The sequence below is a fragment of the Lynx rufus genome, unplaced genomic scaffold (genome assembly GCF_022079265.1).
Source record: "Lynx rufus isolate CCGP_SWC_20201006 ecotype Redwood Valley unplaced genomic scaffold, mLynRuf1.p SCAF_29, whole genome shotgun sequence".
Lineage (NCBI taxonomy): Eukaryota > Metazoa > Chordata > Mammalia > Carnivora > Felidae > Lynx > Lynx rufus.
In genome coordinates, this window is record NW_025814844.1 from 5,902,945 (window position 1) to 5,918,900 (window position 15,956).

Here is a 15,956-nt window from a genome sequence, read left to right on the forward strand (position 1 = left end):
ATTTTTGGGACAGAGAGAGACAGAGCATGAACGGGGGAGGGGCAGAGAGAGAGGGAGACACAGAATCGGAAGCAGGCTCCAGGCTCTGAGCCATCAGCCCAGAGCCCGATGCGGGGCTCGAACTCACGGACCGCGAGATCGTGACCTGGCTGAAGTCGGACACTTAACCGACTGCGCCACCCAGGCGCCCCTGACTTTTTTTTTTTTAACGAGTTTATTTATTCATTTTTAAGTAGGCTCTATGCCCAACGTGGGGCTCAAATTCACAACCCCAAGATCAAGAGTTATATGCTGCACCAACTGAGACAGCCAGGTGCCCCTGAATGGGCTTTTAATTGTATTCTTTTTGTGTATTTTAAATGCAGGTGTTTTTAATTTATCAGATAACAGATGAAGTCTTACAAGTTTTAACCCCTTTAGTCCACACTCCCACCAAGCAATGTCTTGTTACTGTAATCATTAAAAATTTAATTTTCATATCACAAAATAGCAAAAATAGCATAGAGAATCCCATATACCTTCAGATCCTCCAAGTGGGAATATTTTACTATATTTGCTTCACTGTTTTTCCTGAGTTCTTTGAAAATGTTTTAGACATGATACTCTTTTTACCTCTCTTAAATATTTCAGCATGTGTTTACTCAAAATGCAGACATGACTACAAAACCACAGTCCAGTTACCAAAATTAAGAAGTTAACATCAATACAGTAATCTAGAGACTTCATTCAAATTTCACCAATTATCCCATTAAAATTCTTTAAACAAAAGTAAAACGATGTCTTCCAATAAGGAGCACATGATTGGAAAATACTCATGTAGGAGAAATTTATTTGGTATGGCAGCACTAGCTTCAGGAACAGTTTCGGAGAGGGAAGGAATCTTACAGGTTGTCTAAGCCAATCCCTTCTGCATGAATAAGGAGTAACTGGAATCCGAACCCAGGTTTATGGGGGTGCAGTGCAGGCACTGGGGACAAGGGCCAAGATCTCGGGGCCCAGCGCTCCCACAGGCGTAACAACTCTCCTATGTACCCTGACTGTAACCCTGTGTACCCTGACTGACTGTAGTCCTAAGAATAGAAGGGAAACACCAGCATTTAAATGCTGTCGTTGTGTGGTATGTTTTCAGATGACTTCTTACATATTTTTTTCTATGTTTTTGAAGTTTCTTTACAATAATCACGTGTTTTTAAAAATACATATTTTGGAAAACAATGTGAACATTACTATGAGATAAAGCCCAACTGGGGGGAGTTGATCATTTCTCGGTGGCTACTTACCTGGGATATTACACAGCTGTTAACGTCCCCTTCGGTTTGCTCGGTCCTGGTGAGCCCCCGTTTAGTATGTTTTACTGTGTCTGTTTAAAGGCACATGCTGTTTCAAGGGAGCACCTTTAATTTTTTTTCCTCACATTCACCTTCAAATTGACCTGCACCACTCATCCTTACTTCCCTTTCATATTCCTTAGAAAGAGGTGGCTCTTTCCCCATTTAATTTGTGCACCTGTGTTCTTGAGTGCATGTTCTTTCTTCTCCAAAGATGATGCTTTCTCATCGGTTTTGCCAGTCTCCCATGTCTGCACTTGCTACATCTCTGCTCACCTCTCTCAGGCATCACGAGAAAAATGCCCCCACTCTGTTAACTCTGTGCCCATCGTGTTTTCATTGATCTTTCTCGCCTTGCACGCATCAAAGCCCCGCACACATCCTTCTGAGTTGGTGACCTCCAGATCTGTCCCCGGTGTCTGACCAGTTTCCCGTGGGCATCCCCACCTGGAATGCACCCTAGATAGCTCACATAGCGTGTCCAAACCAGAACCCCATTAGCTTTCTCATTAAACTGTTTTGGCATTTTCCACTTTCATTTGGTGCTACCAGGATCTGTTCTGTCACACCTAGCCGGAAATTTGGCAGTTTCCAGATTCCTCCCTTTTGTTTTCTGTCCCCAGTATGGAACAAGTAAATATACCCTATTGGTCTTGTCATCATTTGAATGTGTTTAATTCTTCTCTAGCCCCAGCCTTACCTTCATTCACAAAGTCATCATTGCCTCTCACCGCCCTTCCCATTGTCCCTGCCTTCTGTCTCACCTCCACCCCATTTCCTACACCACTTCCAGAATGTTCTCTCAAAAATAACGCATGTAAAATGCAGTTTTCCTAATTCCTACATTATTCCCTGTAGCCCATAGGATCCATTCCATAGGTGTTTGGCAGGGCACATGGTGGTGCTGGTGAAGTTTTTCACCCTGGTCACCCGTCATTCCCTTCTCTTAGCTGTAAGAAACTCCTGGTGGCTTTCTGAGTATATAATACTTACTCTGTCACTCCTGCTTTTGCATATGCTTTTTCTTCCTTGAGTGCGTTTTCTTCCCCTTAGCCTCGTAAACATTTACTGGTTCTTCCAAACACCACTCCTGTCATTTCCTCTAAGCCTTTGAATTTCAGCTCCATTCACAGTGCTCACCACTCTGTGTGGCAGGTACTTGGCTTGCATGTTTGTTTCTCCTGTCTGCCTCCAATTGTAATCACCCTGACAAGGCCTGCATCTCATTCCCATGTGGATCCTCAGCACTGGCTTCATTTCCTGGCTCCTAGTAGGTGCTCAATATGTGTTTGTTAAATTTAATTGAATCAGATAAAATATAAGGGATAAACATTCAAACTTACTATAGCGCTTTAGTTTAGACAATGGATGGTAATAATCAGTGGACTCGAATTTAGGAGCTTGTACCATCTGTCCTTATCAATTAAGTCGTGACTCTATTTTGAAAAAAAATCTTTGGAAGTAGAGCTGGAAAGAGTGGAAGAAATTTAAAAACCTTTATTTACACTTAAGTGAATTTTAACATTTTGTCAGATAGTAAGGATCTTTTCTAACACTATTATAGAGGTTTTTTTCCTTTTTTATGTAAACAAGTAAGTTTTATTTCTCAGCTTTTCAATGTCATTGGAGCAGTGGCAATACCATAATCCTCAGAATCAGATCATTTTTTAAATGCATTGTAGGAATTTATCTTCCTACAGTTTTTCTTTAGTTTATTATTGAAATTAGCATGGCATTTAAGAATCCTGGGATTCTACAGTGTTATCTTTTCCAACTCTTGTAATACTTTAATATCTAGACTTATGCTTAACAGATATTTACATCTCTGAACACAGAACAACTGATGGAAAAAGAAGCATTACCAGTACATAAACTATACAGTTTGTGTGGATAATCTTTTTAATTTTTAATATTTAACTTGTTTAAATACTTTATGTAGTATCTTTCATTGAGTTTTTTCCAGTAATTATTTTTATACTTTCATTTCTTTTTTCCCCAACTGAAACAATAAAAGGATCAGAGATCAAGAAGTCCCAGAGGATGTACAAATCAGGCCAGAGGATGTTTCTTCAGATCCCAGTATTAGTAATTCCAGTGTCAAACTGGAAAACATGGTGGAAGAACATGCTGAAACATCTAGGAAATCTCCAGGTGAAATAAGTGTTCCAATGGACAGCTCTTTACTTTGTACTTTGTCCTCAGAATCTCATCAGGAAGCAGCTAGTAATGAGAATGATAAAAAGCCCGCTAACTACAAATCTACATTACGGCCAGAGGGTGGCACCAGCTCACCAGATTCAGCTCTCTTAGATCAGGAATTGTACAACTCCTTCCATTTCTGGAGGACTCCTCTTCCTGAAATAGATCTAGATATAGAGCTTGAGCAGGGCTCTGGGAATATACTCAGCCCAGAGAGACCAGAAGAAACACCTGAAGTCACCATACCAGGTTCTTCAAATATCACTATGGCCACCAGAAAGGAACTTGAAGAAATGATAGAAAATCTAGAGCCGCATATTGATGATCCAGACGTTAAAGGTATGGAAGAGTCCATCAAGTTCTTTACCCTAAAGCTGATATAAACTATCATTTGGTGACCCTTTTTCCTAGAAAAATTGCCTTTTAAAAATTTGTTTTCACCATCGTCATGTGTTCTTGTCTTGGTAAATACGCTTAATCTGATTATTTTGTAAATTTCATTTAGACAAGCTCATCCCTGTGTTTCTGATGGTAGCATACATATACAGATTTGTTGATTTACAAATCACTCGCCCTGAAATTTTCACAGTCATTCAAACCGTGCTTTACATGTACCATTTCAAATCTGGAGCCCTGCCTTAACTATTTTGCTCTGGGTTTCATTAACTTTTTTATACAATAGCAGCAGATGCAGTGTTCCTTTTTCAGAAGGGACTGTGGTCTAGTAACAGACAGAGATATGTTTCCTGTGGAACGTGGTGTTTTAAGAGCCGTAAACATGTATAAGAGTCAACTGGATTTCTTTTTCTCAGTTTTGACTTTTTTTCCATTGGGTTATATGTGTATCACCCAGATTCTTTCATTGTGAACAATAGCCCTAAAGGTTGTTTGATGTTAGAATAAAGAGGGGCCTCTTTCTAAGGGGCAGTATGTTCTAAGGCAGTGTGTGGGAGATGAGGCACGCTGGAACAGTCCCCATTGTTCTGCCCACTGGGGCTGGGACCCGATGCAAGTGTTGTCTTTCCCTTTGAAGACTAAAGCCCTCCTCATGACTTTCTGTAACCACTCAGTGAAATAGTATTCCAAACAAAAAACAATTTTGGAAAAGTCCTGTAACTACTCATCTTCAGATCTATCACTTTGTGGGTTTTCTTTTCTTCCTTTTTCTTGTTAGTTTCAGAAGCTAAAATTTCTAAGCTGTCAGTTTGCTCAGTGTTGGGAAATACCATTTTCTTTTACCGTTTATTTTTATTTTTGATAGAGAGCTCATGTGAGCAGGGGAGGGGCAGAGAGAGAGCGGGACAGAGGATCCAAACGGTCTCTGTGCTGACAGCAGAGAGCCTGATGCAAGGCTTGAACTCACGAGAACCGTGAGATCATGACCTGAGCCAAATTCGGATGCTGAACTGAGCCACCCAGGCACCCCAGGAAATACCCATTTTTAAAGCAGATAAAGGGATACCTTTAGTATTCTTCTAAAACATACAAAACCTGCTTCTTTAAACTTTGAACATTATACCAGTGGTGGTTAAAATCATAGTTATCTTCATTTGGCTTTAATTTATCATTTTCAGAGATTTTCTATAATTTTACCCTTGGAGAAAAATGATTTGACTAAAGACAAATTCATATCCTTGACATTTGAAAGTTATTTTTTTAAATTTTTTTGAATGTTTATTTTTTTTTTATGTTTATTTATTTCTGAGACACAGACAGAGCACAAGTGGGGGAAGGGCAGAGAGAGAGGGAGACATAGAATCCGAAGCAGGTTCCAGGCTCTGAGCTGTCAGCACAGAGCCCAACGCGAGGCTCGAACTCACAAACCGTGAGATCATGACCTGAGCTGAAATTGGTCAGTCAACCGACTGAGCCACCCTGGCTCCCCAAGTGTTTGTTAATTTTTGAGAGAGAGAGCAGGAGAGGGGCAGAGAGAGAGGGAGACACAGAATCTGAAGCAGGCTCCAGGCTCTGAGCCGTCAGCACAGAGCCAGACGTGGGGCTTGAACCCTGGCCTGTGAGATCATGACCTAAGCCAAAGTCTGATGCTTAACCGACTGAACCACCCAGGTGCCCCTGAAAGTTATTTTAATTTAATTGGCAGATGGTCAGTTTCATTTTTAACCTTTTGTGTTAGGTTTATTGGAAAATAATTCAGATCTGTAGAATCCAGCCTTCTGAAGGGACATTTGTGTAAGAGTAGACACACATAAAGTTGTGTGTGACCCTCACCACTGTCAAGATGCAGAACTGTTACCATCACCCTAGAACATTCCTTTGTGCACCTGTAGCCAGTCCTTTCCTGCCCAGCCACTAGCAACCACTGACCTGTTTTCTGTTCCTGTCATTTTCCCTCTTGCGGAATGCCACATAAATGTAATCAAGTAATATAAGCCTTTTTTGAGTCTGACTTCTGTCGCTTAGCATCATGTTTTTGAGATTTATCCTGGTTATTCCATGTATCACTAGTTCATTCCTTTTTATTTATTTTGATCATTCCTTTTTACTATATAATGAAACAAGGGCAAGAACAGAGGATGGAATATTTCTAATAGAATATCCTATTTTTTATCTCATGGTAGATTATTTTTTATGAAAAATAATCTTACCACTTTCTTTGCTCATTTCTCAGTGTGGCTTCTGTCACTGATCTTTACCCATGACCCAGGATTCCACAGTATATGACAGCTTGGTGATGTAGCAACTACTGAGGCTTTTGTTTTGTCAGAAGCTTCGTCAGAATCTTCCCTTAGTAGTTTGTCTCCACCCCTTCCACACTTGCCCACCCCAGATGAGGAGCAGTGAGACACAGAGAATTACACCTCAAACTAAGGATGTTCATAGCTGAGGGTACTCAATTTTTGGTAAACATTTATAGCTCTTAGCTTTACATATTTTACTATTCATTTATTCAGTTGATCAGGCTTTAGTAACTGCTATTTTGAATGAATCTTATGCTCCATTTTTATGAAAAAAAGATTGCTAGCCCAGCTTTTTTGGCCTGTTCTGGGGGCTCTCACTGCATTATAGTACCTGCTAGTTCTCTGCCATCGTAGCACTAACAAATGTCAACTGAAACATTAAAATGTTTTAATAAATAGCTAAAAGTGCTATGCATAGCGTGCTTTTTAAAAAGACCTACATGTACATGCGAGTTTTAGGATATGACCTTGTGTTTCCAAAGATGGCTAATACTGTTTGACTTAAAATAGTACCATAAGGGGCGCCTGGGTGGCGCAGTCGGTTAGGCGTCCGACTTCAGCCAGGTCACGATCTCGTGCTCCGTGAGTTCGAGCCCCGCGTCAGGCTCTGGGTGGATGGCTCGGAGCCTGGAGCCTGTTTCCGATTCTGTGTCTCCCTCTCTCCCTGCCCCTCCCCCGTTCATGCTCTGTCTCTCTCTGTCCCAAAAATAAAAAATAAAAATATAAAAAAAAAAAATACATAAATTTACAGGCTGCAGTTGAGAGATTTCAGCACAAATACTATATTGTGATTTAGTCAGTTTTCTTTCTAAATTATCTCTTAAGCCTGCTGCAATTTAAATTTGTTATGGTATCCTTTCTGCCTGTAATAATGACACTTGCATAACCTGTGCATGGACTCGTTCCCTCAACATTACTTACTGAGCAACTACTATTGTGCCAGATACTTTCCTAAGCACTAAATATGTAGCAGCCGCAAACCGGACAGAAATCCCAGCCTCAGAGAGCGCAGAAGGATGAGACACTTGATGCACAAACTGCCTGTGTCAGATGTTCTACAGTAAAGTATCAGTGGGCCGTGTTGGGCATTTTCTGCTTAGGCTACAGAATGCTTGAATTTGTAGTTTTATTGAAATCTGAGGACATGTTTAACTTCTGTTAATTTCAGTAACCATGCCTTAGTTTTCCATAGCCAGAGGGTGTTTTGAAGGGATATACCTTAATTTTGGATGCTTTCTCGTTTCTGATTCTGCCATTGGGGTAGCCATTTCCTTCAAAACTATCAGAAAATGTCCACGTTTTTGAAAGGCAGAGAACTTTAGTCCAAAATTGGGACACTAACTGCTGCCCAGCTACGGAACTACTACATGAGTAGTTCATGTGTAATTTTTGCATGTGTAGATTTTTGTCAGCTGGGCTATAAAATGGTAAGGAAGCACACTGCCCAGAGACAGTGTTTTAGGGCATATGCTCAAAAGTCGGGTTTCCAAGTTCCCAAGCCTCTGTGTCAGTCGTTCCTTTCTTGTGTTGCTAGCTGTCCAGCGGGCAGTGTCATGGGAAGCAGTAACAAGGCTAGGGTTTCTTTTTTTAAGGCAACCTTTGCTTAACAGTCTTGCTACTTTGACTCTTAACCTTCTTCAAAGCAGGGATTTTTTTTTTTCTTTGTGGGTTTTTTGGTCAAAAAATTCAAGTGTTTCCAGGGATTAGAATGAGATCTTCTAGTCAGAAAAAGAATGCTTTGTGTGTTCTAGAACACAAACGTAGCCTACATGGAAGACCAAAGAGGGAAATAGTCAAATGCGAAGAAGGTGTAAGAGATCCCCTTTTCTAAAATACTTACCAAGGGAATTAGAGGTTTTTCTGTCTTTGTTTAGGGCAGCTACAAAATCTCTGTTGCTGAGCTGATTCAGGATTGAACTCTGACTGAGTAGCCTTATTGATGCCAGCTTGGTTTACTCTAGCTAGATTCATGGACTACAAAAGGAAAAAATGCCTAGGCTCACAAAATACAGATTTCTACCCAATTGAGGCCCAGTGGGAGAATTGAGCCATTTTGGTAGCTGTGGTCAGAATAATGTTTCTTGATTGAAATCAGTGAATGGTTAGGAATTTGTGACTACCCACCAGTATAATATGTGGAAGAGTTAGAGATTATAAAGGTTTGGCCTAACTCTACCAGCTTCTTCAGGGAGTAAAATTCGAAGTTTCTAGGTTGTCCCTGTTTCTGAGCATGAGTCACTAGGGTCTGTGTTTCTTTCACCAGTCCACGATGAAACCAGCCCCGGTTCCTGGGGTTTCCATCTGTATTATAAGTAAAATGCAGATCTTGATGAAGGACGTGTGTGTTCCGTTTTCTTAAATTTGTCATGGTGGTGGATCCTTCTAAAAGGTCAGCATTAGCCAGGCATTAAAATCTGCCTCATTCTCTGGCTGGAGAATTGAAGCAGATCAGGGTTCCTCAGGAATCAGCACTAGGCTCTGTCTTTCTGATCTTTATGTATCAATTTTTTGAGGAAGGTAATGTCACAGTGTAACTCATTTAAACTTTTATGAACGCACAAACATCAAAATAGACAAAGAGAGGGGCGCCTGGGTGGCTCAGTCGGTTAAACGTCCGACCTCAGCTCAGGTCATGATCTTGCAGTTCCTGAGTTCGAGCCCCTCGTCAGGCTCTGTGCTGATGGCTCAGAGCCTGGAGCCTGCTTCAGATTCTGTCTCTCTCTCTCTCTCTCTCTCTCTCTCTCTCTCTCTCTCTCTCTGTCCCTCCTCCGTTCACACTCTCTGTCTTTAGCAAATAGAGAAAGAGAAGTATGTGGTCCATGTAGAGATAAATGACTCATGTAAGGCATTTTCCTTGAAAGGCTTTCATTAATCAGTTACTTCCAGGGAAGCAGAATTAAAATTAAAATTAGGGCTCTCACACACACCGCATGCATTTTATGTGGGACAAAACATTTTAATTTTTAGGTTTAAATTTTAGGTTTAATTTTTAGGTGTTTAATTTTAGGTGTTTTAGGTCTCTTTTAGTACTGTTGTGATTTTGTTTTGGAAACTTAGTAGATTCCAGAAGGGGGACCTAAACCAATGATAAGGATTAGTAAAGATTACAGCTGGAATTCTCACAAGAATGAGCATACTTTTCATGAGTGACTTTTTATGATTAAACACCTTCAGTTTACTTACTTAATTTAGCAACTAATGACCTAATAGACTAGAACTTCATCCTGTATGTCTCTTGTATCTCCGTTTCCGGGTTCCCAATGTGCTTGGGCTTGAGAATGTCAGAGATGGCTGTAGCACAGTAACGGATTGTCTTAGTGAGAGAGCTCTGATTGCTTTTTTATAATCTTTAAGTAGAGAGGGGACATACTTTCTGACCTTCGTACTAATTAACTTCAAAGTTAAAATTGATGAATTACTATATTTTGAGCTTCCAGGTGGATTGTTACTTAAAGTGAACTCTAAGCAGTGTTTTTGTTTTTTTGTTTTTCTGTTTTTTTGGGGTTTTTTTTGTTTTTTTTGCTAAGTGTCTCATTTGTTTTCGGGGAAGGAAGAATGCCTTATTTCAGTTTTGAATCACTTTTATAAAAGAAAATGTAACTCGAAATGTAGACAGTGCTATAATTTGTCATTTTGGTTTGCTGCAAGCAAGACAGCGCTCAATTTGGGATGTCTAAGTCACTAATTGCATGGTCAACAGGAATTAGGGGAAAATAAAATAAACTGGGATAAGATATGAGATGTTGAAATGTAATTGCAACAAAAATCTTTGTAATTACCGTTGTTTTATGTTGGCAGGGCTTGTGTGACTGCTCTTCTGCTAAACTAGCTTAGTAAGTAAGCCTTGTCAGTTCGATTCCTGCACTACCAAAACATAGTTAACTTACATTGAAATTGACTCCTTTTAATAAACTGGAGGTACCTCCAAAACTAGATAGCTTCTCTCTTTCATACTAACGCAGAATAATGTACAGTAGTGGATAAACATTTTTAATCTCATGAAAGCATATTAGTTTTCTCCTTTTTCTCCTGAAGGACTAATGATTTACCACAGTAGTTTTTTTTCAGCTTTCTGATGGCAGTGTCACAAAAGTGTGCATTTCATTGATAACCTGTAATGCAAACGGAGAAAAAACTGGCAAGCGTACTGTCGGCTCTGCCGCTCACACGCCCTCTCCCTGTTCCGCCCACAGCGCAAGTGGACGTGCTGTCCGCCGCGCTGCGCGCTTCCAGCCTGGACGCCCGTGAGGAGGCCAGCGACGCCGAGAAGAGGAGTGACGGGCAGGACGCGCTGGGTGCGAATGAGCTGCCAAACTGTAAAACAACTCACGACGCCTCCGTGCCTTTAATCAGCGATGCCGTTGAGGTAACGCACTCAGTCCAGCGTTTATCCAGTGAGAATAGTTCCAGTCCGAAAAGTCTTCTGTTGGGGAATAGTTGTAGCCGGTCACTTTCGCGTCAGTACGTTCCGTTTGTGGCTGATTGCCTCAGCTCTCCCTCTGGCGTAAAGTAAAAGTAGTCATCAGCGCATCCTGTCTTTGTGACGTTAGTGTCATGTTCAGTGCTTGGAGACGTAAATCCCGATCCTGTCTACACGACCATTTGAGTAGCCTCAATGTGTTAACGTAGCTCACTGCAGTGAAATAGTCTTACTGGAAACAAAGCCCTTTATCAAGAATAATTAACTCTTCCCTTTTCTTTTTGGAGAGGTGCTTTGTTTCTGCTCGGACCATTTCACTGCAGCAAGCAACACAGTATTCTGAGCGGAAGATCGGGACTTGAGGCCATGTTGCGGAGGGGCCAGTGGCATTATCTGGACTCTGGAGTGTGAGGGTGGGTACTGTTACTAGCATCATCTTCGCTGTGTACTTGGAGCTGTTCTGTGTGATCCTTCCCTGATCTCCTCCTGCATTCCCCCCCCCCCCCAGCCAGCATCATTTGGTATCAGTATTTCTTATCCCTTGTTTATATAAATAAAGGATAAGCAATACACCACTGGTTGCCAGACTCCAACGGTCACGGATCAGAGCAGCTTGAGTGATAAGCTCAGGAAAAGAGTGCCTACATACACACCGGGGATGGAGAGGGTTCTTGGAGTGTCAGTGGATTTCTGTTTTGTTTTTTGTTAGGTGACATCTGGTAGAGTTAGAAATCTTTTATAATACCAGTGCTTCAGAATGAAACCCTGGCCACCTGTCAGCATTGGAGATTTGAATACTGTGATACCTCTGCATTTTAGAAGGTGTTTTGTGTGTTTTGGAGGTTTTATTGGCGCTGTTAAAAAAGTGTATTTGTGAAATAAGAGATAGCCAGGAATAGAAACAGTAGAAGAAAAGCTACGTATGACCTCCCATGGCCTTTAAAACGTTGACTGAAAGCCCCCTTTAAATACTATCTAATGAATAAGCTCATTTTAGATACTTGAACCATTTCAAAACTATTTCTAAATTTACATTTTAATGAGCTTATTCTGGAATTCATTTTCATACATTTAGCAACCTATTCGAGTTTGACTTAGGGGAAGTTCTTAAGAGGTCTTAGGTATGTTTACAAGCTTTTAAAAGCATGAAGAATTTATGTATGTATATCATCTGCCAGTCTTAAAAGGTAAGTAACTTAGTAAGATGGTTTAAGTGAAGTGAAGGTTTAAGAAGGGACGGTTGTTTACGTAAATGTTTTTTCCTAACAGAATATGGACTCTGCCCTTCGCTATATTCATAATGACTCGGACTTGAGCACCAACAGCAGTTTTAGCCCTGATGAGGAGAGGAGATCTAAAGTACAGGTGAGTGACAAGCCTTTATGTGGTGTGGGTCTTGTCCATTCCTGTTCTAAACCCATTTCCCACTGAATTTGGTCCTTCTTAACGGTAAGTTTTTTAAAAATAAGACCTAGTATATCATACTTTCGATAAGAAAATTCAAATAGAGTAAAACACAAGCAGAAATCTTCCTCTTCTCATATCTGTGATAACATCCTTTGGAGTAACCACGGATCACAGCTCCTCATATATTTCTTCATAAACGTTTCATGGGCACAGAAACATGCATGCACACCCCTTTTTGTCTGTCAGAGACAGAATCATGCCGTTGTACCTAGGTATGTCATGATGCCTAATTTGCCAAGAATTACAAGATACAGCTCGATTTCAGGGATGACAGTAATGAAAAAATGTCCCAAAGCCACATGAAGTGCCATCAGTGACAAGTTACACTCCAGTTTCAGAAATTTTAAACGTGGGAAAATGTGTTGATGGAATATTTGGAATATGGTAGTTTGTACCTTGGTGCGTGCGTGCGTTGATCTTTCCATATGCTTGCCATCACCCCCACCTCCACCCGCCACGGGAGCGCAGTGTCCATGCAGCGTGGCCTCTGTCTTGCAAAGACTTTACGCCTTTTGTGGTTCCTTACTCGCCTCCGGGTTTAGTCCTGTGATTTTACAAGCAGTGCCGCACTCGTTGTGATTATGTGTGGCATTTGCTTCTGGGACTGTAGATTTCCTAGGTCAGATGGTGTACGTTCTTTTTCTGTTTACTGAAAATAAAATTGGTGTTCACGGTGTTGTGAAACAATCTTTTAACCACTCCTGTAGAGATATTTTCAAGTTAAAACAGACTGTCTCATTCTTTTAATGAATTTATTTCAGTTTTAATTTACTTAAATTTTTTTTTTTTATGTTTATTTAATTTTGAGAGAGAGAGACAGAGACAGTACAGTGTGTGAGCTTGGGAGGGGCAGAGAGAGGGAGACACAGAATCCAAAGCAGGTTCCAGGCTCCGAGCTTTCAGCACAGAGCCCCATGCAGGGCTGGAACCAACAAACTGCGAGACCACACGCTTAACCGACTGAGCCACCCAGACACCCCATTTTACTTTTAAAAGATATATAAGTTTACATAGTTCAAAATTCAAAAGGTACAAAGGCAGTCAGTGATAGTTCCTTCTCAGCTTTTCTCTTCTATCCATTTGGCTGCCCCCAAAGCAACCAGTTTTGCATTTCTTTTGTATATTCTTCCAGAGCTGCATTACATATACGTGAGCAAGATTGTGTATACGTGCTTCTTTTCCTCACATTTATACAGATGGTTAGATGTTTATACACTTTAAATTTTTATAGATGGGGTGCTTGGGTGGCTCAGTCAGTTAAGCCCACTTCGGCTCTGGTCATGATCTCACTGTTTGTGGGTTCGAGCCCCGTGTCAGGCTCTGTGCTAATAGCTGAGAGCCTGGAGCTTGCTTTAGATTCTGTGTCTCCCTCTCTGTCTGTCCCTCCCTTGCTTGCACTCTCTCTCTGTCTCTCTCTCAAAAATAAACATTAAAAAAATTTAAAATAAATATTTATAGATAGTTGCTCAATTCCCATCTAAAATTGGAAATTTTGGTGGTGTTTTTATAAAAATACATGTTGGTAATAGTGCACATGAATGCCTGTTTTCTCACATGTACTAGGTTACATCAAACTTTACAGTCTTTGCAAACATTACAATCTTTGGGATGTGCTGGTCTTTTAATGTTTCTTTTAAATTTAGTGATCAGTTCTAATCATCCTTTGGGCTGTTACCAGTTTTAAGATCTTAACCATTTTTCTTCTAGGTTTGCTTTTATTTATTTGTGTATTTCCCTTAGCGTGTTTTTCTTACCTTTTTTCAGTTAGTAGATACCTGAAACTTTGAGACTGGGTTTTTCTCTGTTAGTTGAGATGCTATATTAAATTCATACATTTAGGGCACCTGGGTGGCTCAGTTGGTTGAGCATCCGACTCTTGATTTTGGCTCAGGTCATGATCTCACGGTCGTGGGATAGAGTCCTACATCGACCTCTGCACCGAGTGTGGAGCCTGCTTAAGATTCTCTCTCTCTGTCTCTCTCTCTCTCTTTCCCTCTTCCTCTCTCCCGGTACTCGCGCGCGCTCGCTCTCTCTCTCTCTCTCTCAAATAAAACAAAAAATTTAATAGATTTAAAAATATGTTTGCCTGATTTATGTCTACACTGCTAAAATGAATCACTGTGGTGTCTCTCTCCTCATTAGGATGTTGTGCCTCAGGCTCTGTTAGATCAGTATTTATCTATGACGGACCCCTCTCGTGCCCAGACCGTCGACACGGAGATTGCTAAGCACTGCGCATACAGCCTTCCCGGCGTGGCCCTGACGCTCGGCAGGCAGAACTGGCACTGCCTGAGAGAGACCTATGAGACACTGGCGTCAGACATGCAGGTGAGCAGGGCAGCTGAGGAATAAGCACAATGTGCATGGATGGAAGGCAATGTGCATGGATGGTGATTTTCCCGTCAAGACCTACTAGAATTTCTGTCCATGTTACAGCAAATACTTGGTGTTATGGGATATTGGGCCTGAGCTCAGAAGTAATACCAAAGACGTTTCTTTTTGTACGGTCCACGTTCCACCGTTTGGAAATTATCATCACAGTTACGTGCCGAAGTTCCTAACTTACAAATGTGTTGCTGTCTGAAGTTGATGTATAGATTCATTCCAGACATAGTGTTGTAAATGGCTGCTTTGATTTTTTTTAAAGACCTTAATAGAGCTGTATGAGTAGTGTTAGCACTTCTGAGCTCTGGCCCTGGGTCAGGGAGCGTTGCAGTAATAAAGGTGGGAGAAGTTCCGTGTGTGCTGCGTGCTTGTGTGTGCACTTGTGCACACTTTGTCCAGACTCACACGCTACCGCCACCACCCTCCCTGAAAGAAAATGAAATGTGAAGTGTTGACCCGGGTCATCTTGTCTGGATATCTGTGTATTTTTTGTGGCTCTTTTCCCAGATTTTGTTGACTTAACTTCCCCTGCCATTAGGTCTGGTTTCTGTACTGTACACCAAAATTTTGCCCCTCTTGCACAAAATCTGTTCCTTCAGTGAAATTTAATCTCTCGGTTATTAAGAAAGCAGTCTGGTTAGACTGATTTATGCTGCGATATGAATGAGTTTCCCTTAAATGTGTTAGTAATTAATGCATTTTTCAAGGAATCATGCTGTTGGTTAAGCAAGGTAGGAGTTGAAAGTAATCTTGAGAGAACATAGTTTCATTTCCTCCACTGACCTATGAGTTTAGGAAGCCAGGGTCCGGGTGAAGTGACTTTATCCTGTGTTCACACGCTTCTTCACTAGTAGAACTGGGCAGGGGCCACAAAGGCCCAATTTCCAGAGTGCTGGTGGTTTTCCATCATCAGTCCACAGACCTTTCAGGGTTCCTGGTGACTAGGAAGGCCCTAGATGGCCAGGGCTTCATGCCTTCTCCGTCCCCTCCACTCCATCCGAACACCTCTGCCTTCATCTGCTTGATGTGTTGAATGTGGGTACAAAATTTTATTTCAAGAACGGGGTCTAGAGTGCTTGCTGTAAATAGCTTCTCCTCAAGCAGAGTGTTTTAAGGTAAGTAACAAAGTAAACATTTTACAATTAAAACAATGTGAAGAAAAACATGTTTTTTAATGTAAATTTCCCTACGTTTCCCTATTCTTACATTTCCTTAGTTGTCACTTCCTTAACAACCAGTTTTATTACTATTTTTTAATCCAAGATAGGCTGTACAGGAATCAGAAGGGGAACAGTCAAGCGAGGATGATGGATGTGGGACACATCTGTAAATCGGGCATCAGGGGTTCAGAGAACTACAGAGATTATGCCATTAGTGATTTCCAATCATTTTTCCCTTTGTAAATGGAAGGAGAGAATACGTACTGTGCAGGGCTTTGAAATTTTCTCAGCCAGTTTT

At 41.1% G+C, this 15,956-nt stretch overlaps 1 protein-coding gene across 5 annotated transcripts in view; it reads left to right on the forward strand.

Annotated features, from left to right (window-relative positions):
- PPP4R1 (protein phosphatase 4 regulatory subunit 1) overlaps nt 1–15,956 on the forward strand; it is a 63,461-nt gene that overhangs the window by 37,955 nt on the left and 9,550 nt on the right. For all 5 annotated transcript variants that reach the window (XM_047090332.1, XM_047090334.1, XM_047090337.1 and 2 more), the window contains 4 exons: nt 3,343–3,866; nt 10,420–10,592; nt 11,916–12,011; nt 14,256–14,441. In XM_047090332.1, the coding sequence (XP_046946288.1) occupies nt 3,343–3,866; nt 10,420–10,592; nt 11,916–12,011; nt 14,256–14,441 (979 nt within the window). The remainder of the gene's footprint in view (nt 1–3,342; nt 3,867–10,419; nt 10,593–11,915; nt 12,012–14,255; nt 14,442–15,956) is intronic.